This window comes from Papio anubis, chromosome 2 (genome assembly GCF_008728515.1).
Source record: "Papio anubis isolate 15944 chromosome 2, Panubis1.0, whole genome shotgun sequence".
NCBI classification, from domain to species: Eukaryota; Metazoa; Chordata; class Mammalia; order Primates; family Cercopithecidae; genus Papio; species Papio anubis.
Window position 1 is genome coordinate 74032387 of NC_044977.1, and position 26669 is coordinate 74059055.

General features: G+C 39.2%; 1 protein-coding gene across 8 annotated transcripts in view; it reads right to left on the bottom strand.

Annotated features, from left to right (window-relative positions):
* SLC25A26 (solute carrier family 25 member 26) overlaps window positions 1-26669 on the bottom strand; it is a 163787-nt gene that overhangs the window by 106322 nt on the left and 30796 nt on the right. For all 8 annotated transcript variants that reach the window (XR_002520351.2, XR_002520350.2, XR_002520353.2 and 5 more), the window contains 2 exons: window positions 15199-15303; window positions 13944-13991 (listed from right to left, as the gene is read on the bottom strand). Coding sequence is in view for 4 of the 8 variants with exons in the window: in XM_021934257.2 (XP_021789949.1) it covers window positions 13944-13991; window positions 15199-15303 (153 nt within the window). In the remaining 4 variants the exon portion in view is untranslated. The remainder of the gene's footprint in view (window positions 1-13943; window positions 13992-15198; window positions 15304-26669) is intronic.

The following is a 26669-nucleotide window of genomic DNA, read 5'->3' on the forward strand; positions in this document are numbered from 1 at the left end:
TGAGACAACCTTGGCAAACAATTGTGTGAACCAAAAGATAAACCAGCCGAGAGTCTAATTATCACAAGATCTTTGTTAGTCAACATGAAACACAGTATAGATGACTGTGAACACAGATACTATTGGTATCTTCTACCAGGCAAATGACATGTTTGTCATTTACCCTATGAAAGATAATAAATTTTGTCCCGAAGTGATTTTTAACTTAGTCATCATTCCATTCTCTAAAACAGAAGTATGGAAAAATTCACTGATAATAGGAAAGACTTAAAATACGTGGATCAAGACATAGGCAAGCTTTATCAGAAACTTGGTAATCCATTTGTAAGACTACCACAGATCAATTTAACCACTTATTTCCAAAACATAATTAGGATACACACTAAACTAATAAGATCAAAATGCTTTTCTAAGAATCATAACATTAACATAATTCCTTCCTACTATTAAAAAAAAAAATCAATGAAACACATTTGAGGCCAAAGAATCATTAGAATGGTTATCATCGGCTGTCTTTAATGAGAGATTTGTAAAATAATAGACACTAGAGAAAGATAATTACTTGACCTCCCCCCAAAAAATCAGGATCAAATAAAAGCCTTCAAACAAATGAACTATATTCTTATATTTATCATATCTTAAAGCATTTTCATTCGATGAGGACACTATAGCACCAAGTATAAGCTTAACAGAGGCAGAGCTGTCGGCAAAACCTAGGCTGCCTGACCACAAAGCCCTAGTCTGAACCACTATGCTCTGCAGCCTTCAGGAAACAGCAAATCTGACCCAAGAAGGCCATGAATAGAAGCCCAGACACAGTGAATTATAACACAGGATTAGAACAGGAGAATGAAGGATTCCAAGATTCCCAGGGGAAAAGGGGACTCAGGACAAAAGACAGTATGTTTTCAAAGTTGTTATATTTAAAAATAATGCAAATAATGCCTTTTTCACATAGAAAAGGCAATTGGAAACTCCAAGAAAAAAAGATAAGCTCAAGCCCCAAATGTTGTAAATTAAATTGTAGCAACTGATAGAGTGCAAGAAAAGAAGGTCTATTTGATTCTGATGCTGACACCATCTCTCAGGGGGTAAGTCCCACACACACACAAAAATACAGCCTTAGCACACTATGTGGTCTGATCATTCATGAAGTCTTCTCAATAATACAAACACTAGTTCACCAGTACTACTACTTTTGGAATCAATACAGAAAAAGTATGAAAGAAGTGACTGAGGGTAAAAGGATGAAATCGTCAACCCTCTCGACAATGTACAATGAAAGTATAGCTGAGAGAAGTCTTTCCAGAAAGTGAAATTTGCAGGTTAAGGAGGACAAGGCAGCAAAAAGAAAGCAACAGCCTCATCATGTCAAGAGAAAATTGTTAAGATGCTGAAAGTTTGTAGGATAAGAAATAAACAAATATATGACTTGAAGTTTCTAAAATGACCAGAGGAATGAAATTTATAACTGGAATGTTAGAATGAAACAGGGTTGAGGAGGAAAATAATGTGAGCTTAATCACATTTTCCACCCCAAAGACTCAACAGACTTTATTTATTGACAAATTTTAAAACAGACGTTTAAATATATTATCTGAAAGTACCGATGAAATAGGAACTAAAAATAAAAGTTAAAATTAAAAAAAAAAAAAAAAAGGCTACCTCTAGAGAGTGGAACCAGAATGGAGAGGGATGGGCAGGAGACTATTGTTTTTAATCCTAAGTCTTTCTACATTATTTGGGTTGTTACTAATTGCATATATTATTTTGATATAAGTTAACAATAAAAGAAATTAAATTTTAAATTTAACTTGTCATTATTTTAGAAGATGACTTTAAAATTATGTATTTCATACAATGTCCAAATCTGGCATTTTAGTTTTTTGGTTTTTTAAAACAAACTTTCATAAAAGTTGCATAAATAGTAGAGTTCACATATACACTGACTTCTCTAATGTTAATAACTTAACCAGAGTACCCTTACCAAAACCAGCTACCAATTTTGCTGCAATGCTAATAGCTAAATTACAGATTTTGAATGTTACCAGTTTTTCCCAAAATCTTTTCTGTTCCAGGATCATAATCTAGGATTCTACACTGCACTTACTTGTTTTGTCTCCTTAGTCTCCTCTTATTTGTGACAGTTCTTTCACCTTTCTTTATCATGACTTTGACAATTCTGTAAAATGTCTCTCAATTTGGGTTTGTTTGATGTTTTCTCATGAACACATTGAGATTATGCATCTTTGGCAAGAAGACCAAAGGAGTTACATTGTGTCCTTGGTGCATTATATTAGGGATGTATGATGTTAATATAATCTTATTACTGGTGATGTTAATCTTTATCACTTGGATAAAATAGCGACTGCCAGTCTTTCCAAATGTAAAATTACTATTTTCCCCTTTGTAAGTGATAAATAGCTTTGGGGAAATACTTCTAAACTATGATACTCATTTTTTAAAATAACTGACAAATAAAGATTATATATATTAAAGTGAGCAATATGATGATTTGATACACATTGTGTAATGATTACCACAATCCAATTAATTAACACATCCATCACTTTTCACACTGTACCTTAAATACTTGTTGATCCTATAACTGATAATTTGTACCCTTTGACCAACATCTCCCCATTTACCCACTCCCTAACCCCAGGGAACCATGGTTCTACTCTCTGCTTCTATGAATTTGACTTTCTTAGTTTACACATATAATACAGTATTTGTCTTTCTGTTATGACATTCATTTTTATACATTATATTTACAGTTATCTTTTAGAGATGCATAGTGACATATTTCTGGATGAAATCACAATGTCTGGTATTTGCTTCAATATCATGCAGACGTGTGGGAAGTAGGCTTTGGTACAGATGGAACAACATGGCTCAAGAGCTGGTAATTGATGAGACTACAGGTATTCATTTTATTAATCTTTTTTGTGTGTCTTTAAAGTTTTCCATGGTAAAAGTTTTAAAAAATTAGAACCCAAATAAATACAACTCCATGCACATATGTATCAAAAGATAACACAAATTTACCCATTCAGGTATCTTGATCAGAAAACACTATTATGCTTAAATTTTCATTTTCTAATTTGAATCTTTTTTTCCCCCCCCCCAAACAGTGCCAGGAAGCAACTCCCAAGTTCATGCTGAGGTTTTTGCCACCAACGTTTAAAACACAGGCATTGTGCGCCCTCTAGTGTGATCTTCTGTAACGTGAGTTTTGCACTGAGAAGTTCAATAACAAAAAGCAGAGTATATTCAAAAAGGGGAAAAAAAAATTCTCTTCTCACAAAAATTTCTGCTTCTCCACTAGTCAATAAATTATCTGCTAGTTATTTGGCTATGTACCAAAACCACTTCAAGTCCAAAGATTATCAACGTTTTTCCACCTACTCTACTGTTTCTCAGAACATATCATGCAGCTCAGGGGAACCAAGGGCAGGAAGACACAATCCAGTCAAAGCTTATTTTTTTTTTTTTTTTTTTTTGAGGCCAGTCTGGCTCCTCGCCAGGAGGGCTGGGTGCAGTGGCCCGGATCTCAGCTCACTGCAAGCTCGCCTCCCGGGTTCGCCATTCTCCACCTCAGCCTCCCGAGGCCTTGGGACTGGCGGCCCTTCCGCCGCCAGCCAGCTAGTTTTGTATTTTTTAGTAGAGCGGGGTTTCACCGTGTTAGCCAGGATGGTCTCGATCTGCTGACCTCGTGATTCGCCCGTCTCGGCCTCCCAAAGTGCTGGGATTACAGGCTTGAGCCACCGCACCCGGCCCAGTCAAAACATTTTTAAGCACCCTTCATAAAGGCCAGATGAAAAAGGATGCGGAAATCAATATTAACGGCTAATTTAGAAGCCTCTCATTGTGTTCTGCCCATATAAACGGTTCCATTTCTATCCTTTAGAATCCTCTAACACTCAGAAATTGTGCTTCACTTCTCACTCAGGTCAAGATTTGGTTCACGTCTTGCAGATCTCCCATCACGTTATTTTCTTAGGATTTACTGAAAAATTCTATCAGTGAATTTATCTGTAAGACACAAACAGGAGGCAAAGTGTAACGAGAATCACAGGCTTTGGAATTATGCAGACTTGACCTCCAATTCCAGTCCTGCCACCTCCTAGTTGTATTACTTAATTTTTCTAAGCCTCCGCTTATGATCTGTACAAATAGGCTAATGTCTTACAGTTTAAGGATTAGGAAAATATATGTAAAGTAAATGATCATAATTAGTATTCAAATTGTAACTATTTTCATTATGTGATCCCAAAGTAGTCTGCAGCCAAGCAGTCGAACCCACAGATAAACATTTTAATTTCCTTTGAATGATTCCAATCACTATTTTTGAATTACACAATCTAAAAAACTAGATTTGACCTTCAAATTTAGTTTTCTTACATATATAGTTTCTTAATACTCCATATAAGATGGTGTTTATTCAGACAATAAGACAGTATACAGTAATGAGAACATCAAGGGTAATTGCTGACCCACACGGTATTCGCCAGAGACAATTTGCACACACCTGATGAAGGATCTTCTTCATAAGTTGTTTTATTATTTTCACGTATCATTTCAAAACCTGTTTTGAATATATGAAACAGTTACAGGAGTAACTATAACTAGAAATGACAAAATTAAAATAAGAGCTATCTGTGGACAGCAGTAAATACGATAAGAAAAGAAAATCTCAATGGAAGTACAGAGAGTTTATCTGGTAGAAAACCATTAGCTTGTATAGGAATTAAGTGAGAACTCCACAATTCTTGCTAAATGTATCTGCAGATCTTAAATATCTAAGTACTTAAAACTGGTCTGCTTTTGAGAAGCAAGTATGATTAAGTCATCGGTTTGTGAAATATTTTCTGAGTGTGCTATGTGCCAGACACTCTTCTACGTGTTGGATTAAGAGTAGGAAACAAAGTGGGAGGCATCTGCCCTCCTGATGCATACATTCTAGTGGAGGGAAGACAGCAGTAATTAATTTTTGAACAAGAAATGAAGGTAATTTCAAACATCCGTGCATGAAAAGGTAACAGGTGAGTGATCGGGTAACAGGTGAATGATCTATTTTAGCTGGAATGATCACAGGAGGTCCCTCAGAGAAGAGGCACGTGAACTAACATCTAGATAAGGGAAAATCATGCAAACATGTGATAATACGCACTTATAAGCCACAGTTCTTCACGAACACTTCCATCAACACAGATTCCTTACACTTGCTTATTTCCTCTAATTAATTTATTTTTAATATCATGTACACTTCCAGTTTCCCCAAACTCCTGGCACTAACGCCTATCTAAAGGCTTAAAGACTACAGATATAAATATGATTATTCATTTTAAATATGTATTTTCCTCCCCAGAAAAATGTATCTGTTAATAAAATGTAAAATACACAGCTCACCATAAAGGTTAAGTTCATGGATTCTGGAGTCCTCTGATCTCTTCCTTACCGGTAGGAGACCCTGGGCCAACCACAAACTTACCAAGCTTTAGTGTCTGTCAAGTAGGGATCGTGTTTTGGGCTACTGTGAGGATTATGTGAAATAATGTATGTAAAGAACTTAGCACAGTGACTGGAACATTCTAAGTACCTGGTAAATGTAAACATTTATTTCCATTTAAAATGACACACATTTTCGAGGTGTTTACATATGAATATATCAATATAAGAGGGATTCTGAGATTTTAACTTTAAAATCAAAACTATATATAAAAGCAAATAACTCAGAAGTAAATTCATGTCTTCAAAATAATTTCAGTGAGATCACCAAATGATTTTTAAAGATGAGTTTCTATACTGGTGCCCAAAAGAACAAAGGCAGCAGAAAAAAAAAAATGAACAGACATTTCCATTTACAAAGGAGAATGACCAAAAACAAGTACTCATGGATGCCCACATGTGGGCTGAAGCTACAGACGTATGAAATGGTCTTCTCTCTGAAGAGATGAAACTTTAGCTGGAAGGGTTTGAAGGGACAGAATATGGCAGATCCTGTGGGGTGACTCAGTAACGGTAGTCACACTGCCCCCAGTCCACCCTTTGCCTCACTTCATCTACTACACTGAAAAGCTCATACTCAACTTCCCAATCCCCATGCAACTCAGAAAGGCCCTGATATACCGTCTGTCCCAGGAAAGTTTTTGTTTTCGAGATAAACAAAAGGACAGATAAAGTTAGTACTGCCTCATGCCCTTCCCCTTCTTCATGTCTGGAATGGAACTATGATGCCTGAAAGCAGAGCAGACATTTTGTGACCATGAGTCAATTAGCCAGAGCATTAAAGTTAGCCAGGCAAAATGAAAAAGCTGGATTCTCCTTGCCCTCATCTAATCAGTACACCAGCCTTAGAATGATCATCTTCAGATTTGTTAGAAAAGGAAAAAACAGAAAACTTCTTTGGTGAAACTACTGCAGTCAAATTTTCTGTTATTTGCAGCCTAAATGCAATCCAAATGGACTCACGAAGATGAAGAAAGAGGATATTTCACATGGGATGAAAACCACAAAGGAACAACAACAAAGAGCTACTTCTCAACACTATGGTTTATGATCACAACGTTTAAATAAAGAATTAAGAGATCATTTCCACCTGTATCCAATAGCTTCCAATGTGTTTACAGTGAAGCATCATACTATTGCATTTACATTCCACACACCATACACACAGGAACTGGTGCCCCTTTAGGACAACATGGCCAACATGCAACAATGGAAATATGCAGCATTTTCAAGTCACTTCACAGCATAAATGAAATTTGTCCAAGGAATGAAAAAAGTAAATAGCAGCTGGTTTCATGTAAACGAAACATGAGAAACTATGCACTGAATGGCTAGAGTAATACTTCCACATTAAGATAATTTTACTCAATTGTTCTTCCTAAAAATGTTTGCTTATTTAAGAGATGATGAAACACCAGAGGCTAAAGCCCAGGTTTGAGGAGTAATGATTTTAGGTTCTTGAATTAAAGAATGAATCAAATGAACCAGCACTCATTCTTCATAGAACATCTCTCCAGTAAAGTTACAATAATGTAAATGCAATTAAGTGACTCATTTTATAAACCTCTATGATAAAAGAGGAAATTTCATTTTCATTTGTTTAATATTTCCATCAAAAAGAATGTCTCATTACACATTTACTGAAAGCCTGAATAATAAAACAATGGACAAATTCCAAGAGCAAACAGGGACTTTTTTCTTTTCCCATGAAGCTAGCATTATGGAATTTTAACAGATGTTCTATTTGGTCATAGTTAATAAAATGAATTATGTAGGATTAACATAAGGTTCAATATGTTTGCATTGGATTTTAACTGAAAAACAATTTCACATTAGAAGTTTGGAAAGATTTTGAAACACTTTTTTTCCTTTTTAATAGAAGTGCTAAGATGAAGAAAATAAATGAATAATTATAGCACTTACTGCTTTTCCAATAAAATCAGACTTATAAAAACTACTTTTTCAAGGTTTAAGAAGACTGGAATCTTAGAAAAGTATATACCCTTTGGTATTTCATCACCCGTCTCATGCAAAGATCATAGTAATGTAGCATATCAAAAGCCTGATTCAATACTCTACATAACTCCAAGCCCTCTTAGAGCTCCCTCACCTTTCTGAAATGATCATGATGTCAGGCAGCTTCTGAACAAAAATAAGTCAAACTTAAAGCAGTGAAGAACAACAAGTATTCACTGAGTGCTCACTGTGTAGAAGATATTATCCTAGAGTCTGTGCACCCTACAAGGAGGTAAACACCCAGTGGCTGTTTTCAAGAGGACTAATATGCTATCTGGAAAGATAAGCCACAACCCAATTCTAAGGACAAACTGAAAGAGAACGAGGTAAATCAAAGAAAACAATTTCACACAAACATACACAGAGACAGATACACAGCACTGATACAAGGAGGGGGAAAACTCTCCCTTATGAGATAGGACTGTTTTTTTTCCTCTTTTACAATCATGATAAGCAGGAAATAGCACATAGAGCCTTAAGGACAGTAAAGATGCAACAGAAGTTCTGGTGATAGTTGGTTGGTAACATTTTTCAGTGGAAAACATCCAAGTGGTGCAATCTCCATAAGAATAAGTCAAAAATGAACAATCATGGAATTTTCCCAATGCACTTCCATTAGGAATCTTGATCAGCTCAATCATCAATTAGGGTAACTTTACTTCATTATACCAGTATGCTGTTTTTCCTACAGAAGTAGCCAGTGAATATAAAATCAACTGCAGGTTGCAGTTTGTTACAATTATAGAGATGCCTCTCAATAAGACATTTGAATACAACACTTTCATTATAGCTGGAAAGCTTTACAAGCAGGAACAATTGTCTGGCCTCTCATTCAAACACAGCAATTGTTAGTCATCAACACCTCTGAAAGCAGACAGATCAAGGCTGCATCCCCGTTGAAGAACCTAACAACCTAAAGGCAGGTTTAATTTCCGAATCTCCTAGCAGGCTATACTGCTATCACAGCCGCCTTCTAGAACTGCTGTAAAGGTACAAAGGTATCAATGAGAACAGTCTATGCAAAGTTCCTAGCACAAATGGGCAAACCGGCACTCAGATTAGTAAACTTGTCAGGATCAGATGGCTGGTAAGGGACAGAGCTGCATTCCACACTTAGGTGTTTTATCAGTCCATTCTCACAATGCTATAAAGATACTACCTGAGACTGAGTAATTTATAAAGGAAAGAGGTCTGCCTCACAGTTTGCATGGCTGAGGAGCCTCAGGCAACTTACAATCATGGCAGAAGGCAAAGGGGAAGCAAGGCACGTCTTACATGGCAGCAGGAGAGAGACAGTACGAAGGGGGAACTGCCAAACACTTTTAAAACCATCAGCTCTCGTGAGAACTCTCTCACTATCATCAGAAGAGTATGAGGGAAACCGCCCATCCAACCACCTACCATCAGGTCCCTCCCCTGCCACGTGGGGATTACAATTCAAGATGAGATTTAGGTGGGGACATAGAGCCAAACCATATCAGGTGTCCTTCACTGTTAATGCTCTTTCAGTTACCAGAGTACTAATCATCCTAGTTAACATTTCCTGAGCACATACTATGTGACAGGCACTATAGAAAGCACTTCCCCTGGATCCCCTCATTAAATTCTCACAAGAATTTGGGGAAGTTTCAAATCATCAGTTCACAGGAAAGTAAATAAGATTGTTCTCAGATATATGTTACTATGTCCACTCTTACTTGTAATTAAAATTAGAACTACAATGACATCATTTTTTTATCTTTAAGACTGCTAGTCCATAGGTGAGGCAGGGGAAAACAGAAAGCTCCTACGTTGTTGGCAAGTGTCAATTGGTACTTCCCTAAAGGGCAATTTGGCATTATCTACCAAAATTACAAATGCCCATACCTTTCGTGAAGTAATTCTACTTTTGGTATGTAACCTGCAAACATTCAACCATGTATAACATGACACAGGAACAGTATCACTCACTGTAGCATGTCTGTGATGTCCACCAATAGGGAAATGTTAAATAAACTATGGTTTGTTTACACAATGGACTACTATGCAATCATTATAAAAGACAGTGCTCTTTGTGAAGTGATATAAATCATCTCCAAAATAAAGTAGGTTAGAAAGCAGCAACAAAAAATACAGAAGATCTAGGATAGAGTGGCTCTGGAAAAACACTAAGGAGACTTATATAACATGAGTGTTTGGGGGAAAGGCACTGAGCAGGCAGACAGCAGAACCGGGAAGGAGACTTTGGAGGACAGTCCCTGAAGCTTGATTCCTGAAGGTTCCCGTTTCCAGCCACTGGATTTAGGGGAATCCCTGCTGCTTAGCATGAATATTAAGGGAAAACAAGTCTGAAAAGCTGCTATATCCACTTTTGAGTAAACTAGTAAGAGTGATGATTTTTGCACCTAAAGACTGGGGGCTTCAATGAACTTACTGAACAGATTGAATTACTTGTTTGGCGTACCTGACTGCCTGCAGCAAAACTAGGGTGGGGAGAATAACCCTCACCTATCTCAAAACTCTTTAGGAGCATCTACCAAAAAGAAGCCAGGAGTTATTTGTTATTAAAATGGCTACATCTTGCCATTTGGACAGCGCCAACCAGCTTCTAACCTTCAGGTTTCTGCAGACAGGAGTCAGACACCAGCAATTTATCCTCCAGACTCCAGGGGACACATGCTGGGCTCTTTTAAGGGCGTTTCCCAAATTCTCCACTCCAGTCCCTGGCAAACAGCTGAGAGCAAGAGGTTCAACTTCTCCCCCAGACAACTACCCCACTTTGTGCTCTCTTGAAGGCCCTCACTTGGCTTGCACTCTCTATGGTTATGAAAACCCCAATTCTGCTTCAATAAGCAAGCCACACACATGTACTCTCACACCCTTGTGGTTCTGCTCTTGCTGTTCTGCCTATATCCTTAACTACTTCTAACTGCCACTCCTTCAACAATTAAGAGGCATTTTATGCTAATTGAGCACCACTCAAGCATTGCTCCTTCTGTAACCCCAGCTGCATCTTGTATATACTTATCATTACAGTGCTTATGACACTGCACTGTAAAGTGTCTACTTCCCTCTTTGTTTCCCTGCCAGAAAGTGAATCCTTCAGGGCAGAAGTGCTCCTTGTAGTGCCCCAAGACCCAGTAGGCACTCCAAAAAGGACTGCTGAGTGAAATTTGTGGACAAAAAACATTTGCTAAGTTTAACTGATTCCCACTTCTTTTGAAACAATTTGCTTTACTCTGCTTTCTTCCTCTATAAAAAGTCCTTCTAATTTATGTCCAAGAGTATGAGGCTGCTCTCCATAAAATTTTCAGGCCAACTGCATCTGAAATCATCCTGGTTATGAAAGCAGCTATGATTTTGCTCCCCACTTTCATCTTACTGCAGTAATAACACTGCACCAGCATGCTTGAGCACATTTAATTTGGCAAAGATCATGAGAAAAATGAACACTGAAAGGATGAGGTAAACAGTGTAATCTGCTGACCTTGCTTAGACTCCATCTAAAATGCACAGTAACTAAAATAATTTCAGAGAATGTAAGGGATAAGCATGCAATCTCCACAAACATCAAATGCAGGGGGAAAAAAAAAAAGTGTGACAACATTCACACAATCTAAAGAACACAGAATCTATCTTATAATGCATGGACTCAAACTTCAATCTCATTCTAATGGGCAACTGCTAGGGAGATAAAACTAGTTTAAGGAAAAAATTGCATACAGAATAAACATATACGTTTCCAGGTGATTCTCACTAAGGTTTTTATGTATTTTCTTATTGAAACAACAAACACGCTCTTGGCAAAAAGATTTTATATTGGTGCCAGAATAAAGTAAGAACCTAATGCAAAAAAATTCTGCTTAAAGCAGATGTTATCACTTCTTATTTTTCTCATTTTGAGAAGCAGCTATGTTTCATTCGGCAATAATTCTTCTCTCATTCTATCAGAGAATCTGTACAAAAGCAACACCTCAACTAAAATCAAGTCTGAAGGATCTTTTATAAATATGCATAATGCAGAAGACCTCAATTAAATTTCCAACAAAACGCTGCCATTTTGAGTAAACAAAGTCATCTCAGTAAGGTCACACTACTTTCAAGGATTGCAGGCTAGAAATTAATTACTAGCATGATATATGTCAAAACAAATTTTTTAAAGAACAGAACACAGCTGCAACCATGTGTTTATCTGTTTGTATGCAAAACCAGTATTCACCAGCATGTAAATATATTCATTTATTCAGTATCTCTCAGAAAAATAAAAAAGGCTTATTGCCTCTCTCTTTCCTGCACCCAGGTGAAATCTGAGTAAGTAACACGTTTAGAAAGAAACTAAGTACAGAGTGTATATACAGTATGGGTGCTATTTCTCAAAGGCACAAGTCATCGCCACAGAATTAACTAATTTTGAAACATTAAGTTTGCCTTAAAAATAAGTTCTTCAAAGATCTACACCAAGTAGATTGTGAACCTGTGAAAACCAAAGCTTTAAGTCACATGTAACAGTGTTGGTATGTCATAAAAAAGACTGCACTCTCTAGTTAAAAACAAAAAACTACCTGAGAATAACATGAGGGATTTCAATGAATTTCAGTATTCAGTCAAATACGGCAATATTTAACTATTATGTTTCAGTATCCCAGAACCTCCAAAAAGAAAACGCAGACACAGAGCAGACGTATGCAGGTTCTCACTTATATTTTCTCTAACAGAAAATTGTGTCCCAAACCAGACTTCTCTTATACCTCATCTATCTGAAAATGAACTTTTGAACTTCAAGATAGTCTCTTCTATGTGAAGCAAAGATTATAACACACTTCTTTTTTTTCTTTTTGGAGACGGGGTCTGTCTGTCACCCAGGCTGGAGTGCAGTGGCACAATTACAGCTCACTGCAGCCTCAACATCCCAGGCTCAAGCAGTCCTCCCACCTCGGCCTCCCAAGTAGCTGGGATTACAGGCACCACCACGCCCAGCTAGTTTTCATATTTGTTATAGAGACAGGGTCTCACAGTGTTGCCCAGGCTGGTCTTAAACTCCTGGGCTCAAACAATCCACCCACCTCCACCTACCAAAATGCTGGGATTACAGGCTTGAGTCACCATGCCTGGCCTATATCATGCTCTTGCAGTAATATACTGAAACTACTTACTGATTGTAAACTTTTGCTCTTTCAACCAAACAGAACAAAAGAAAATTTCCCATGTGCTGAATCACAGAAATTTAGAGTTAGAAGGCAAAGAGAGGTGAAGTGGCTTCCCCTGGGGTACACTGCTCTCTGAATCACCTGCAGTGCCAGGACTCCAGTCCAGACTGAACTTCCCAGCTCATCATATTTTGTTATCAAGAAGCCAAGGGCTCACTGCCTGATACGGACTTTTGAGACACCCACCTCTTAGACCAGCGGTCCCCAACCTTTTTAGCACCAGGAACAGGTTTTGTGGAAGACAATTTTTCCATGGACCAGTGGGGTGGGGTGGGTGGTTTCAGGATGAAACTGTTCCACCTAAGATGTTCCACCTCCAATCATCATGCCTTAGATTCTCATAAGGAGAACACAACCAAGATCCCTTGCATGCGCAGTTCACAATAAGGTTCGTGTTCCTATGAGAATCTAACGCTGCTGCTGATCTGACAGGAGGCAGAGCTCAGGTGGTAATGATCACTCACCTGCTGCTCACCTCCTGCTGTGTGGCTCAGTTCCTAACAGGCCACAGACCAGTACCAGTCCACAGCCCTGGGGTTGGGGTCCCTGTCTTAGAATGCTTATTTCATTACAAATTTTTCATTAGTTCCTCATAATTCAGTAATTAACTTGATATCTTACCCTCAGTAGTTCTTTTTTTTTTTTGGAGACAGAGTCTCGCTCTTGTTGCCCTGTTGCCCAGGCTGGAATCCAGTGGCACGATCTTGGCTCACTGTAACCTCTGCCTCCCGAGTTCAAGCAATTCTCCTGCCTCAGCCTCCTGAGTAACTGGGATTACAGGTGCCCGCCACTTGGCTAATATTTGTATTTTTAGTAGAGATGGGGTTTCGCCATGTTGGCCAGGTTGGTTTCGAACTCCTCACCTCAGGTGATCCTTCTGCCTCGGCCTCCCAAAGTGCTGGGGGTACAGGCATGAGCCACCACACACGGCCTGAAGTTATTTCTTAACACATCAACTGTAAGAGACATTTTTTAGCCACCCTGGAATAACAAGTCAGTTACATCATGGGCCATTCTGACCACTGAAATTGCTCTTCCGCCAAACCCGTTCTACTCATTCTTTCAAATGTAAAAACTGAGAAAACTTAACAGAAAAGCGACAATAATTTCCCTTTTTGATTTTTTAAACCAAGTTTCTCCAAATATATTTCTAACTGTTAAGTAGTGTAAATTTACCGAACAAAGCACATCATTCTTTTGTACTTCAATATTGGAAAGTAAGTGACTTACCTCTCTTAAAACTGTGCTTTTATAGCCTCGATACAACCCTTGGATACCCTGAAACAAACAAACAGCCAAGAGTTCAGAAAGAATGGCAGAGATTTCTGAAGGACGTTCTGTATACAGCAGATCTACCTGCTCTTGTTTGAGTTCTAGAACATTCACAATTGCCACAGTTCTATAAGAGGTTAATGATTCTAAACTGGCCTAAGGTACATAACTTATACCTTATATAACTTATATACCTCTATAACCAGCTCCTAAGGGAGCTCAGATTAGCTTCCTTTGAAATAGGAACATCTCTAACAATAAAACTGACTACATATTTACTTACTTTTAGTTGCTATTATTCTACTAAATATTAATTATATAGTACTTAATTGCTGTAACATGTCTTCTCTTGAAAAAATATTTGAGATGCTTTAAATACATTTCCAAAAGCAAATGCACACAAATGCCAATTATCCTTTTGTATATAAACAGAATTATATTTATAGCTTCAAACATCAGAAAGTCATTCATAATCTCCCAAAGTAGTGGTCAATATTTCCAGACAAACCTGTATTAACCATCCACATATTTCATTAAGGAAGCTATAGTAGCTTCATCTCATTTGTACAATTAATATTCAATGTCTCCTCACCTAGGTAACAGACTATTACAAATAACTTTTCTAAAATCAACACTCATTGAAAATTTCCATGTGATTCTCATGTTTTTTTTGTTTTTGTTTTTGTTTTTAAAAAGACTTCTATAAAAACTATAAAAGAAAGCAACTAAATGCTCTCTAGTCACATGGCCAGGAAAAACAATTTCTGACTGACAGTTTCAAATGCATCAGTAAAAGAAGCTACATTTTGGTATAAACGTTATGACACTGGTTACTGTCATCAGTCCAGTACTATATCTCTTCCATGGACCTAAAATACTATAGTGATGTTTTAATATAGTATCTTTCTTCATTTTACATATTTACAATTTGTTTCACATCTGATTCCAGAGGAACTGCAGGAAGATTACAATTCAGGACACATATACTGTGGAGACACTCAATGTTATGCTTAGAAATTTGAAAAACATTTAAATGAAAATACTCAAAAACCAATAAAAGGCAAAGATAATCTTAGCAAAAAATTACTACAACTGGACATTAAATTTAGCTCTAAAGTTTTCTCTCAGGCTGTCAGGATGAAGTCCACAGTGCTCATATGAGCTACTATAAAATCTTAATAAAGAAAAGAAGAGCTTAAAAAACACATCTCACCTCTTCATATAAGATGTTAGAAAAAATCTGAAATGTTCTTGTAGAAGCAGATACCTGTGCCCTCTGCTTAACCACTTCAGATGGAACTCGAATCAGGCAGGCAACCTAAAAGACAAACTTAATTATATCCTAAAAAGTAAATAACTGCTATAAAAACTGAAATTTTTTGGTAAGCAAAAATTATAGTAAAAAGGTATAATATGGAGGCTTACTGCAAGATGTCAAAAAACCTTGTCAAAAAACCTTTCCTGGCTTGTCCTATATAGATTCTCCCACCTCCTGCCAGATGTTCCAAGAACATTTGTCTATAAGCCTTCCAACGGTGAGAAGCACATTTACTCATTTCGAATCCCCAACGCCCAGAACTGCATCTGGCACATGACATTTCAAACATGAGTGATGAAAGATGAACCAGAGGAACCTCTGCTTTACTGGAAGTAATGCACACATCCGCAGAGGCAAGCTGACCATCAGCTGGTACCCACCCTTCCATCCCTCACCAACTCCAGCCCCCACAACTCTCGATCATGCAGCAACTGAAAAGGGACTCCCAGCACTCTTGTACACTCTCCTCCAGCATTCCAGCAGACGTGGGTCATCCTCACAGCTACTGGCCAATATGTGATTCTAATATCACCCTTGCTGACATGCTGAGGCCGAGTATATGTCACCTCAAATCCACACTGCCAGGATTTTACCTTACCCTATATAAAGGTAATTTACTTATTTTCAGAAAGAGAAACAATAAAAAATTCATCAAACCCCAAGGAACTCTGCCCACAAAAGGAAAGAAGGCAAGGTTGGAGAAAGGGTGGCAAGGTACAGGGAGGGAGACGTGTAAACATATTTTAAACATTTTAATGGAAGTCCTGTATTCAAGCCTCTATGGACCTAACAGTCTGCAAAGATAAAAACTTTTTCTGCAACTTAGATTTCACACATGTAACCTTGAACACCAAAGTTATGGCACTCGGGAGGCTGAGACAGGAAGGTAGCTTGAGCCCAGGAGTTCAAGACTAGCCTGCAAGAAACGTAAGAAAGCTGTCCCACCAGGCCGGGCGCGGTGGCTCAAGCCTGTAATCCCAGCACTTTGGGAGGCCGAGATGGGCGGATCACGAGGTCAAGAGATCGAGACCATCCTGGCTAACACGGTGAAACCCCGTCTCTACTAAAAAATACAAAAAAACTAGCCGGGCGCGGTGGCGGGCGCCTGTAGTCCCAGCTACTCGGGAGGCTGAAGCAGGAGAATGGCGTGAACCCAGGAGGCGGAGCTGGCAGTGAGCTGAGATCTGGCCACTGCACTCCAGCCTGGGCGACAGAGCAAGACTCCGTCTCAAAAAAAAAAAAAAAAGAAAACTGTCCCACCAAATAAGAGTACACAACTCAAAGAGGTTTGTCCCTTCTGATCTGTATTCTCCTGATTCCTAATCAGAGATCAGTACTCAATTTGGATATTACATAAGGCTTTGTCTGTCCAAAACTAAATGGTTCTAAAGCAAGGCTCTACAGCAAATTTATAATGTAAAAGACCAAGTAGAAAATATTTTACAGTTTGCAAGCCACATGGTCTCTGTCGCAACTGTTCAGCTATGCTGTTTTAGCACAAAAGAAGCTATACATATATATAATGTATATATATGTATAGATTAATATATATATTAATTTATATATAATACATAAATAGTTTGGCTATGTTCCAATAAAATGATATTTACAAAAACAGGCGACAGCTTGCCAACCCCTACGCTAAGGGAATTAGCCTTGGCAAAAGCAGACTGGGCACAGAACAGATAAAAGCCCCAGCACCCCATGACAAGTGGGACAAAGATGCCATGTGACGTGATTTTAGACGTCATGAAGTCAGCTAACACGGGCATATCGCCTCTAAAGCTAGGAAGTAACAATGCTTCATGCTGATGCATTACAACAAAGGGTATGGTTATGGTAACAAAGGATCCATTACTTGAAGTTATTTTTCTACCAAAACTGACAAGATTTACAAAACAATATAATCTGATTTCCATTTCTACATTCATCGAACATTTGAATGCTTCTTATGCATAAAGCTGTCTATAACTTGGGCCAACATATCTTTCCACCCAGTCTCCCTTTAAACTTATCTAATTCAGTTCAAGAAATACATATGGAGCCAGATACTACACAAGCCACTCCACGACAAAGAAGACTAAGATGATGCCCTGGCCTCAAAGAACCCATAAATACATATCAATAATTTCAATAACATATGGCCAAAAAGCGCGGGGGGGGGGGGAAGAAAGATTATGGGAAATGTGGAGGAGGGGTATTTAGTCCAACCCCCACATTCAGAGAAACTGCCCAAGATTACGCCATTATAGAACCTTCCAGATGAGCCAGAATGAGCTGGTAAGAAAGGTGGGAAGGTCACAGTGGGAAGAGTGAACAATAAAAGAAAGTACATAAATGGCCAGGCATGGTAGCTCACGCCTGTAATCCCAGCACTTTGGGAGGCCGAGGTGGGTGGATCACAAGGTCAGGAGATCGAGACCATCCTGGCTAACACGGTGAAACCGTGTCTCTACTAAAAATACAAAAAATTAGCCAGGTGTGGTGGCGGGCGCCTGTAGTCCCAGCTACTCGAGAGGCTGAGGCAGGAAAATGGCATGAACCCAGGAGGCAGAGCTTGCAGTGAGCAGAGATTGCACCACTGCACTCCAGCCTGGGCGACTGAGCGAGACTCTGTCTCAAAAAAAAGAAAGGACATAAATACAAAAGCAGGGTGTCCAGGGGCATCAGCGGCAGCCCCACCAACACAGTATTCCAAAGCTGGCAGCCGCCCACATGGTTCCGTATTACCAAAGCAGCAAGTGCAAGGTCAGGAGTAATGACAAGTAAGACTGGACAGACAAGGCCCTGTATACCACGCTAAGGGGCTGGAACTTCATTCCATAGTCAGTGGGAACATTGAAAAAGCTGAAGCAGAGGAATGACGACGTGTGCTTAGGGAGATCCCTCTGGCCGCAGTGCACAGGACAGCTGGAGGGTGGAGTGGGGAGGAAGGCAAGAAGCAAACTCGGACCAAGAGCCAGAAGGCAGGAGATGGGTTACAAGATTGCTATAGCAGTTCTATAAGAGGTCTGGAAATGAATATGGCTCAGAGAAGATCAAATCTGAGGAAAAATTCAGGAGTAAAATGCACTGGACCTGGTCACCGACAGGAGGTTAAGGAGTGAAGAAGTAGGGAGACAGTAAGATGCTTCTGTTTCTGGTTTGGATAATGGGCATATGGTGGTCCCATAACATGAGATTAGGAGTCCAGGGAAGAAGAGGGGAGGTAAGTTCAGACTGGACAACGCTGAGTAGAAGTCTGGGGGACACGTAAGGGGCTATGTCCAGTCAAGTAATGAAAATATAGTTATAAAACTAGAAAATAACAGGGTTGCGAAAATAGTAACACCCAAAGAGAGAGCCAAAAAGGAAGATCAAAAGCCAATAATGGGACCCTGGGAACATCAATTTTTGAAGGGCAAGCAACAGTGGGAGGGGGTACATGGTGTTGCCGGGCACATCTTCCTTCTCTGGCTGCCCAGCTTCTGACTCTCATGTGTTGGGGGCTTCCCAGTTAGGAAAAACAAAGGGAGTCAGTCTCTCCCCTCCTGCCCTGGCAGGAGGACCACAATCAGGTGAGTTAGGTCCGACTAATCAAACACTCCTTTCCAGGGGTCTGATTCTAGAGCTATGCTGGCAAATATGTAGGCCACTAGCCCATGAGGCTATGGAGCACTTGAAACGTGGCTAGTACAATTAAGATGTTCTATAAGTGTTAAATGACAGATTTTGAAAACTTGGTATAAAAAAATGAATGTAAAATATCCTGTTACTAATTCTTTAAAAAAAAGAAAAAGAAAAGAGAGATGAGGTCTCACTATGTTGCCCAGGCTGGCCTTGAACTCCTGGGCTCAAGCGATTCTCCCACCTTGGCCTCCTGAGTAGATGGTGCCACCATTCCCAATTAATAATTATTTTACATTAATTTTACAGTGAAATCTAAATACCAAGGATGTGTTTGGTTTAATAAAAGATGTTATTAAAGTTCATCCCGGCAGATGTTTTCACCTTTTTTAATGTGGCTATTAGAAAATATAAAATTTCACCTGCATCTTACATTATGTCTCCATTGAACAGTGCTGTTTGGAGCGACTGGGAAAGCTAAACATTCATTTACAGAAATAACTGCTTTTTTAGATGCAAGCACCAGGACCATGACTATAAATGACATTTAATTGTCACTTAAGTGATTTGGTGACAGGCAGTTCAACTTTTAGTCCAGAACCTCAAAGTGAACAAGAAGCCAGGCTCTTCCTATCCTTCTGCCCAGCCACCCAGCTCCCTGGCTTCTCCATCCTTAGGCCTCCTGACTCTCAGATAAAAGACAGCTGTTATGTCCCTCAGTACCACCTCATCACACAACAGAGTTCAAGGCAGGAAGAAGAGGCCTCCTCTCTTTTCTCAGATGCCCCCCAGCAGACATTTCCTTGCATGTGTTAGCCAGAGTTGTATGATGTGGCCACCCCTTGTTAGGGAGGTGGAGGATATCTAGATCTAGCAAAGCGTTAGGAACATGGGACACAAACCAAATCAGCATTCTGTGGGCAAAGGAGAAGTGGAAGGCAACAGTGTCTGCCAATCTTCAAAAAAATATTCTTCATTCCATAAGTTAGCCAGGATCAATGTTGATGGCAAGCAACCAAGCACCCTACTTGATGTGCAAGGGGGCCAGAAGCCTCAAATGGAGATTGGCAGAGGAATGCATCAAGAGTCTCCAGCAGCGCACATATGAGGGTTTCCAATGTTCACCAGTATTGTTCCCATAGAGTGGATGGGGTGGGAGATCCATTATGGTCAATTCATAAGGTATTGAGGGAGATGAGCAAGTGTAGACTACCGTCAGGGGAAGGTGGCTAGGTGTTAGGAGATGGGTTCAGAGTGAAGAGGGCCACAGGGTCAAGGAATAGTGTGGTTTTACTTAAGACAGTCGATATTTGCACATACGATGGGGGAAAGTGCTCTCAGCAAGACAAAGGTTGATAACCTAGGAAAGAAGTGAAATAATACATGAAGACCCCACAGGAAATAAAAAAAGGCAGAGTCAGAAGCCCGAGCCCATGCCTCTCCATCTGTGACTACCTCCCTTTACCAGGCCCACCCCTCAGCCTCGGGGCCACTCCTGCATCAAAACTGGATCTTTCATTCAGGGTTCAACTCCAGGGAGGAATGAGCAGTGGTCTGGCTGAGGGTCTGCAGCCCTAGACTGTGTCCCCAGTTCTGCAAGTGAATTCCTGAGTGTTTCCCTGGCCTTCCAGGTCTTTTTTTTTTTTAATTCATTTCAAAATTAAGAAAACTGACAAATAATAATGCATATATTTATACAATTAGATGCATATATGTATAATTTTTCTTACTTGACTTGGACCAAATTTTTATGGTATCTTTTTAGGTCCTTATTTCTATAATTCTTAATTTTCCAAAATTATACCTTATCTAACCTCAAAAGATTCCCTCCCTTCTGAATTCTTAATTCCCAAATAAGCTTTCTTATCTGACATTTTTTACTTATTAACTTACACCATATAGTTTGTAAAATATATTTCCTCTTCTACTAAACCGTAAGCACCCTGAGAGCAAGAAGACGGTATGCACCAAACTTACTAATCAGCTGGTGTATTATTTTATGTTGAAAGCAAATGAAACTAGCCAGGAGGAAAGGAATCAGCAAAAAAAAAAAAAAAAAAAAAAAAAATCAATTCCACAGAAATGACTTCTCCATACTTTAGAATTTACATATAAATATACATAGAAACAGGGTGTCGTTCTGTCACCCAGATTGGAGTAAGGTGGCATGGTCATAGCTCACTGAAGCCTCAGTCCTGGGCCCAAGAGATCCTCCCATCTCAGCCTCTTGTGGAGCTGGGACTACGGATGTGCCACCACTCCTTGCTAATTTTTTCATCTTTTGGTAGAGACAGGATCTTGCTATGTTGCCCAGGATGGTCCCAAACTCCTGGCCTCAAGTGATCCACCTGCCTCAGCCTCCCAAAGCACTGGAATTACAGGCGGGAGCCACCACATCCAGCCTAATTTTTTTTTTTTTTTTTTTTTTTTTGCCTCTACACATACTTATTGTCTATACATATACTTATGTAAAGAGTAGGGAAAAAACAGAGTAGAATTACAGATGTTTCTTTTCTACCTACCTATATTTTCTAAATTCTCTACAATTCACATTTATTATTATTTCATAAGTTTTTAACGTAATTTCAAAGAAAAAAAGTATTTATTATGGACCAAAGATTTTAAGTGAGAGAGAAAAATAAAATAAAAGGGCTAATTTAAAATATGCTTTTAGATGGCAACCTATTAGCCTTGATAAAAATTACATATTATAAATTTAGTAGCAATAAATCCACAAAAACAGATTAAAACTGCTTACCAGTAAGGCCTAAAATTGGGTATAAGTCCAATGAAACCTACATGAACCTAAAAGGACAGCTCCCAGCATCTAAAACTCATTAAAGAAATGAAAATAAATAAATAAGAGAAAGAAAAGGGTATACTAACTCTTTGCATTTTTCAATTCAAGAGGTCAAGAGTGAAATCCGACCCCAATATGTCAAGAAAATAGGAATTGTCTACTTCTGTGGCTTGGTATAAATATTTATGGAACTTCATGCTTCATAACCCTCCATGTTCTTACTATTATGTTTTTAGTTCTTAAAAATACAGATGCAGAAGAAAAACCTTGAAAAGGCTCTCTGATTAAAAAATCAATCTAACTAGTCGAGGGGTACAAAGCACCCAGCATGGCTTCCTGACTTCTGCTGGGTGACAACTGCAGCATCAGAGACACGCTACAAAGTAACGCTTCTGCTTCCTCCAGTACCTCCGGAGCCTTCCATTTGGTTTTCTATTAACTCTGATCCTTCTTAGATTTGAATTTGAGCTACAACAGAGTATTTCACTGCACAAGAACAAAAACATGTTACAGTATTATGGTTCTATGAAAGGAAATAAAGGGAATGTCACCTGTGGGTCTCTTGGTAAATTCATTCTGCAGAGCATTCTTTCCTCATAAATCAGGGGTTCAGTATGAATCCATGACACAGGAATGGTGACATTTTCACTAAACCCAAGAATGTTTTATATGTTAAAGTTCTATCTAAAAACAAGAACTACTAAGGTTTTCCATAAAAAAAAAAAAATCATGCTCCCTCCATACTTTATCAAAATCAAAATGCAATGCTGGCCTCCTTCAACACGCCAAAATATGATGAAACCTTAGATTAAAATGTTGATTAAATCATGATGCTGCTACCAAGATTTTTCTTCCTTTGACATAAATAAAACCTTTTCTGCTGTTTTTAACTGACTGCTGCAACCAAGGACTGAATGTTTCCTTTTGGTATTTATTAAATGAAACACCAAGAACCAGGTGCACCTGCATGCTGTCCCTGCTACTCAGGGAGGTAAAGACAGGAGGATCACTTGAGGCCACAAGTTTGAAGCCAGCCTAGGCCACCTATGAGACCCTGTCTCTTTAAACAAAAACAAAAACCCGAGATGCAACACTACAAATCATAAAACTAAGTGTCTGAAAAGGAAAAAATTACAGTGAACTTTGGCCTCACTTTAGGTATTGAGTGGAGGAAGAGAGAGATGGATGCTACTAAAATCTCTGGTTCTTTCATTGCCATAGCCAAGTTCCCATCCTTCAGCACATCACCACTGGGGTTTTACAATTGCACCCTGTCCTCTCGCTCTGGAAATGCTCTTCAAAGTCCCTGAGTATCTCCAATAATACCTTTTATTAACATTACATCTTCTCCCCAACTATTTCAATATAGTTCACAAAAAAAATCTGATTTAAGATTTTTCTCCCAGAAACTCCATCAACTACCTGCAAATATTCCTCTGATATTAGAAGCTAATTATGTCAGCATTTTACATATAAATCAATCTGAGATCACAGAAGTTGCTGAAGGTCAGAGAGCTACTTAGCTCAGGAAGTATGGGTGAAACTCAAGTCTTCTGATTATCATCTCCAGAATTATTTTTCAATAAAGATGTCATACTTACACATATGTAATGCACTTAAAGGTTCAAGGTTTAATTTCAGCTAATGCTTCTTGTTTCAACAGGCAACTCTATAACCAATTCAATAGAAATTTAACAATGCACTGAACAGAGCCAGTCAAAGCTTCATCATATTCAAAGCAAAAGCTACTCTGGACTTTACAGAGCAAACTCAATGTGGCAAATTAGTAAGACGGGGGTCAGGGAGAGACCCCAGGAAACTATAAAGATTTTTGAAATGCAATTTGCTTACTTGTACTTCATTTCCACATTCTCTTTGTAATTCCCAAAATTCTCTTTAGAAAGGTTTCCAATTAAGAATATTTAACATCTCTTTCTATACCATCATTTAAAAATCAAAAACCTCTACAACAGTTCCATTTGTGTGTCAAGTCTGCCATCTTCTGCTGATAAATGGAATTACAGCTGTTGACAAAACCAATTTACAAATCCTAACTTACACTCCTTTGATTTTAATTTTTACCTACTTACATTGGGACCTATGTTCATCAAACCTTTCTCCCTTATAAGACTCTTTCTAATCACACAAATAAGTTCAATCATTGTAGGTATTAGTCTTCCCTCGCCTGACAAGACTGCTGTCGCGGATAATCCAGACTACACAGGGAAGTCTTCTCAATGAAAATAACTCTACCAACGCTTAGCCCGTGTCTAAAATTTGTTCACAGAATTTTACACAACCCAAAAGATAAGCCTTAAATGGCTTTTTTGCTTTTGTACTTTTCCATAACAGAAATGAGCCATGATTTCACAGGAGGTGACAAACGCCCCATGGATGGATTTATAGATTCCCACCAATACAAAAATCTGAACGTGGAGGAGGTGGCAATGGTGACTGTATTTGCTTCCTACTGTTGCTCTAACAAATCACCACACATTTAGTGGCTTAAAACACAAGCTTATTGTCTGTAATTCTGAAGGTATGAATTCCAAAATGGGTCTTCCTGAGCTAAGATCGAGATATGTCAGTCAGGCAGTATGCCTTCTGGAAGCTGCAAGGGAGCGTCGGCTTCCTGACTTCTTGGGCTCCCCTGTACTCCTTGATTTGTGGCCCCTCGCTCTATCTTTGGACCAGTCGTATAGCGTCTTCAGCTCTCTGACCCCCGCTCCCCTCTCCTAAGGACCCCAGTGATTAGACTGGGTCCACCTGGATAATCCAGAAAAGTCTTTCCACTTCTTTTTTTTTTTTTTTTTTGAGACGGAGTCTCGCTCTGTCACCCAGGCTGGAATGCAGTGGCCGGACCTCAGCTCACTGCAAGCTCCGCCTCCCAGGTTCACGCCATTCTCCTGCCTCAGCCTCCTGAGTAGCTGGGACTACAGGTGCCCACCACCACGCCTGGCTAATTTTTGTGTGTGTGTGTGTTTTTTTTTTAGTAGAGACGGGGTTTCACCGTGTTGGCCAGGATGGTCTCAATCTCCTGACCTAATGATCCACTCGCCTCAGCCTCCCAAAGTGCTAGGATTACAGGCCACCATGCCCGGCCCCTACCTCAACATTCTTAACTGTATCTGCCAAATCTCTTTCTCATGTATGGAAACACGTTCACAGATTTGGGGACCAGGACATATTTATTGGGCAGGGGGGCATTATTTTGCCTACCACAGTAACCAATGGCAAATTTTGGAACCTAATGTTTTAAGAAACCAGTGATGCGAATCCTTACTGCACAAGTAGTATACTTATCGCTACTTCTGCCATTTTTTAAATACTACACGAAAAAGAAAACAGAGGTGCTCCTTGAAGTACACACAGAGGTATTTATCTAATTACTTATTCTGCAATGGCGTTTTATTGTTAGCTGGGAATAATAATAGCTGGGAAACTAGGAGCACATCACTAAACTTCTTTGAATTTCAATTTCCTCTTCTTCTGAATTGATATCCTTCCCAAAACCAGGAAATTCTAAAAACGTGCCACATTCAGCAACTTGTGTGAAATGGGGCTAGACCCAATGTTTATTCAACATTTAGTGTGTCAGATGCTAGGCTGGACACTTTGTAAGTGCTGTATAATTTCATCCTTGTAAGAACTGTGACTGGGATGGCATTAATCCTATTTTTCCAAGATGAGGAAAACAGCATTTCAGTGAAAGCAAGTAAATAGCCTACAGACAAATACATGGACAAGTCACAAATCTGACCCTGATCTGTGTAACCTGACGGCCCATGTTCCATACCATGCTACCTCCCTACAGACATCCTCAAATACTCCCTAGTTATTTAACAGATGGATCCAACTAACTTATATGCTCCTCAAAAACAGGGATCAAATTTCTTATCTGGTGTCTCTTAGCACCTATTAATAGTATTAGATATACAACAGGCACTCAAATATTGAAAAGCACACAATCACAAACCAAAGCAAATAAGTGACAGCGGCATTTAGCTCAAGAATCCTCATCTTAACAAGGCAATATTTTAGGAAATAAAGGTTTGTCGGTCGGGTGCGGTGGCTCAAGCCTGTAATCCCAGCACTTTGGGAGGCCGAGACGGGCGGATCACGAGGTCAGGAGATCAAGACCATCCTGGCTAACATAGTGAAACCCCGTCTCTACTAAAAATACAAAAACTTAGCCAGGCGAGGTGGCAGGTGCCTGTAGTCCCAGCTACTCGGGAGGCTGAGGCAGGAGAATGGCGTGAACCCGGGAGGCGGAGCTTGCAGTGAGCTGAGATCCGGCCACTGCACTCCAGCCCGGGTGACAGAGCGAGACTCCCTCTCAAAAAAAAAAAAAAAAAAAAAAAAGGGTTTGTCACTGACAAGAGTTCAGGCTTGCTTGGAAGTGGCTAATCCTAACCTCCTTTGGTATTTTGGTCCTTTGAGAGCAGTATTCAGTTTTTCCATTTACAATGTAGTGGCAATAACTGACCAAGTTTCACTCCTGTGGCTCAGAAGCATTTCTTCAAGTGCATCATCCTGTATGAAAATCATATTGTGTCTATAAAGCTCAACTTAATTGTGTTCTATAAACTGATGCAGATCTTAAATAAAAAGTTAACAGAGTTTCCCTTCCCTTTTGTCCACTAACTAAATAAAACAATCAATGAAATACTCTCTCCCAGATCATGAATCAATATCATCTGAACTAACACTGCATACTATATTAGAAAAAGAAAATCCATACAACAGAAAACAATCTGAAATATGTTAGAAAAGGAAGTCATCGAGAAACTGGGGGTGGAGACATAGATGGGGTACGATGTTCCTTTCTAAAGGCCTCCCTGATAAATCTCTTCAGCACATTCAATAGATGAATAACTACAAGCAAGGTCATCACCACACACAGATAATGCCAAGCCAGGGCAAGCCCTGACCCTCCCCTGTCCTGACTGTCTCTCTCTTT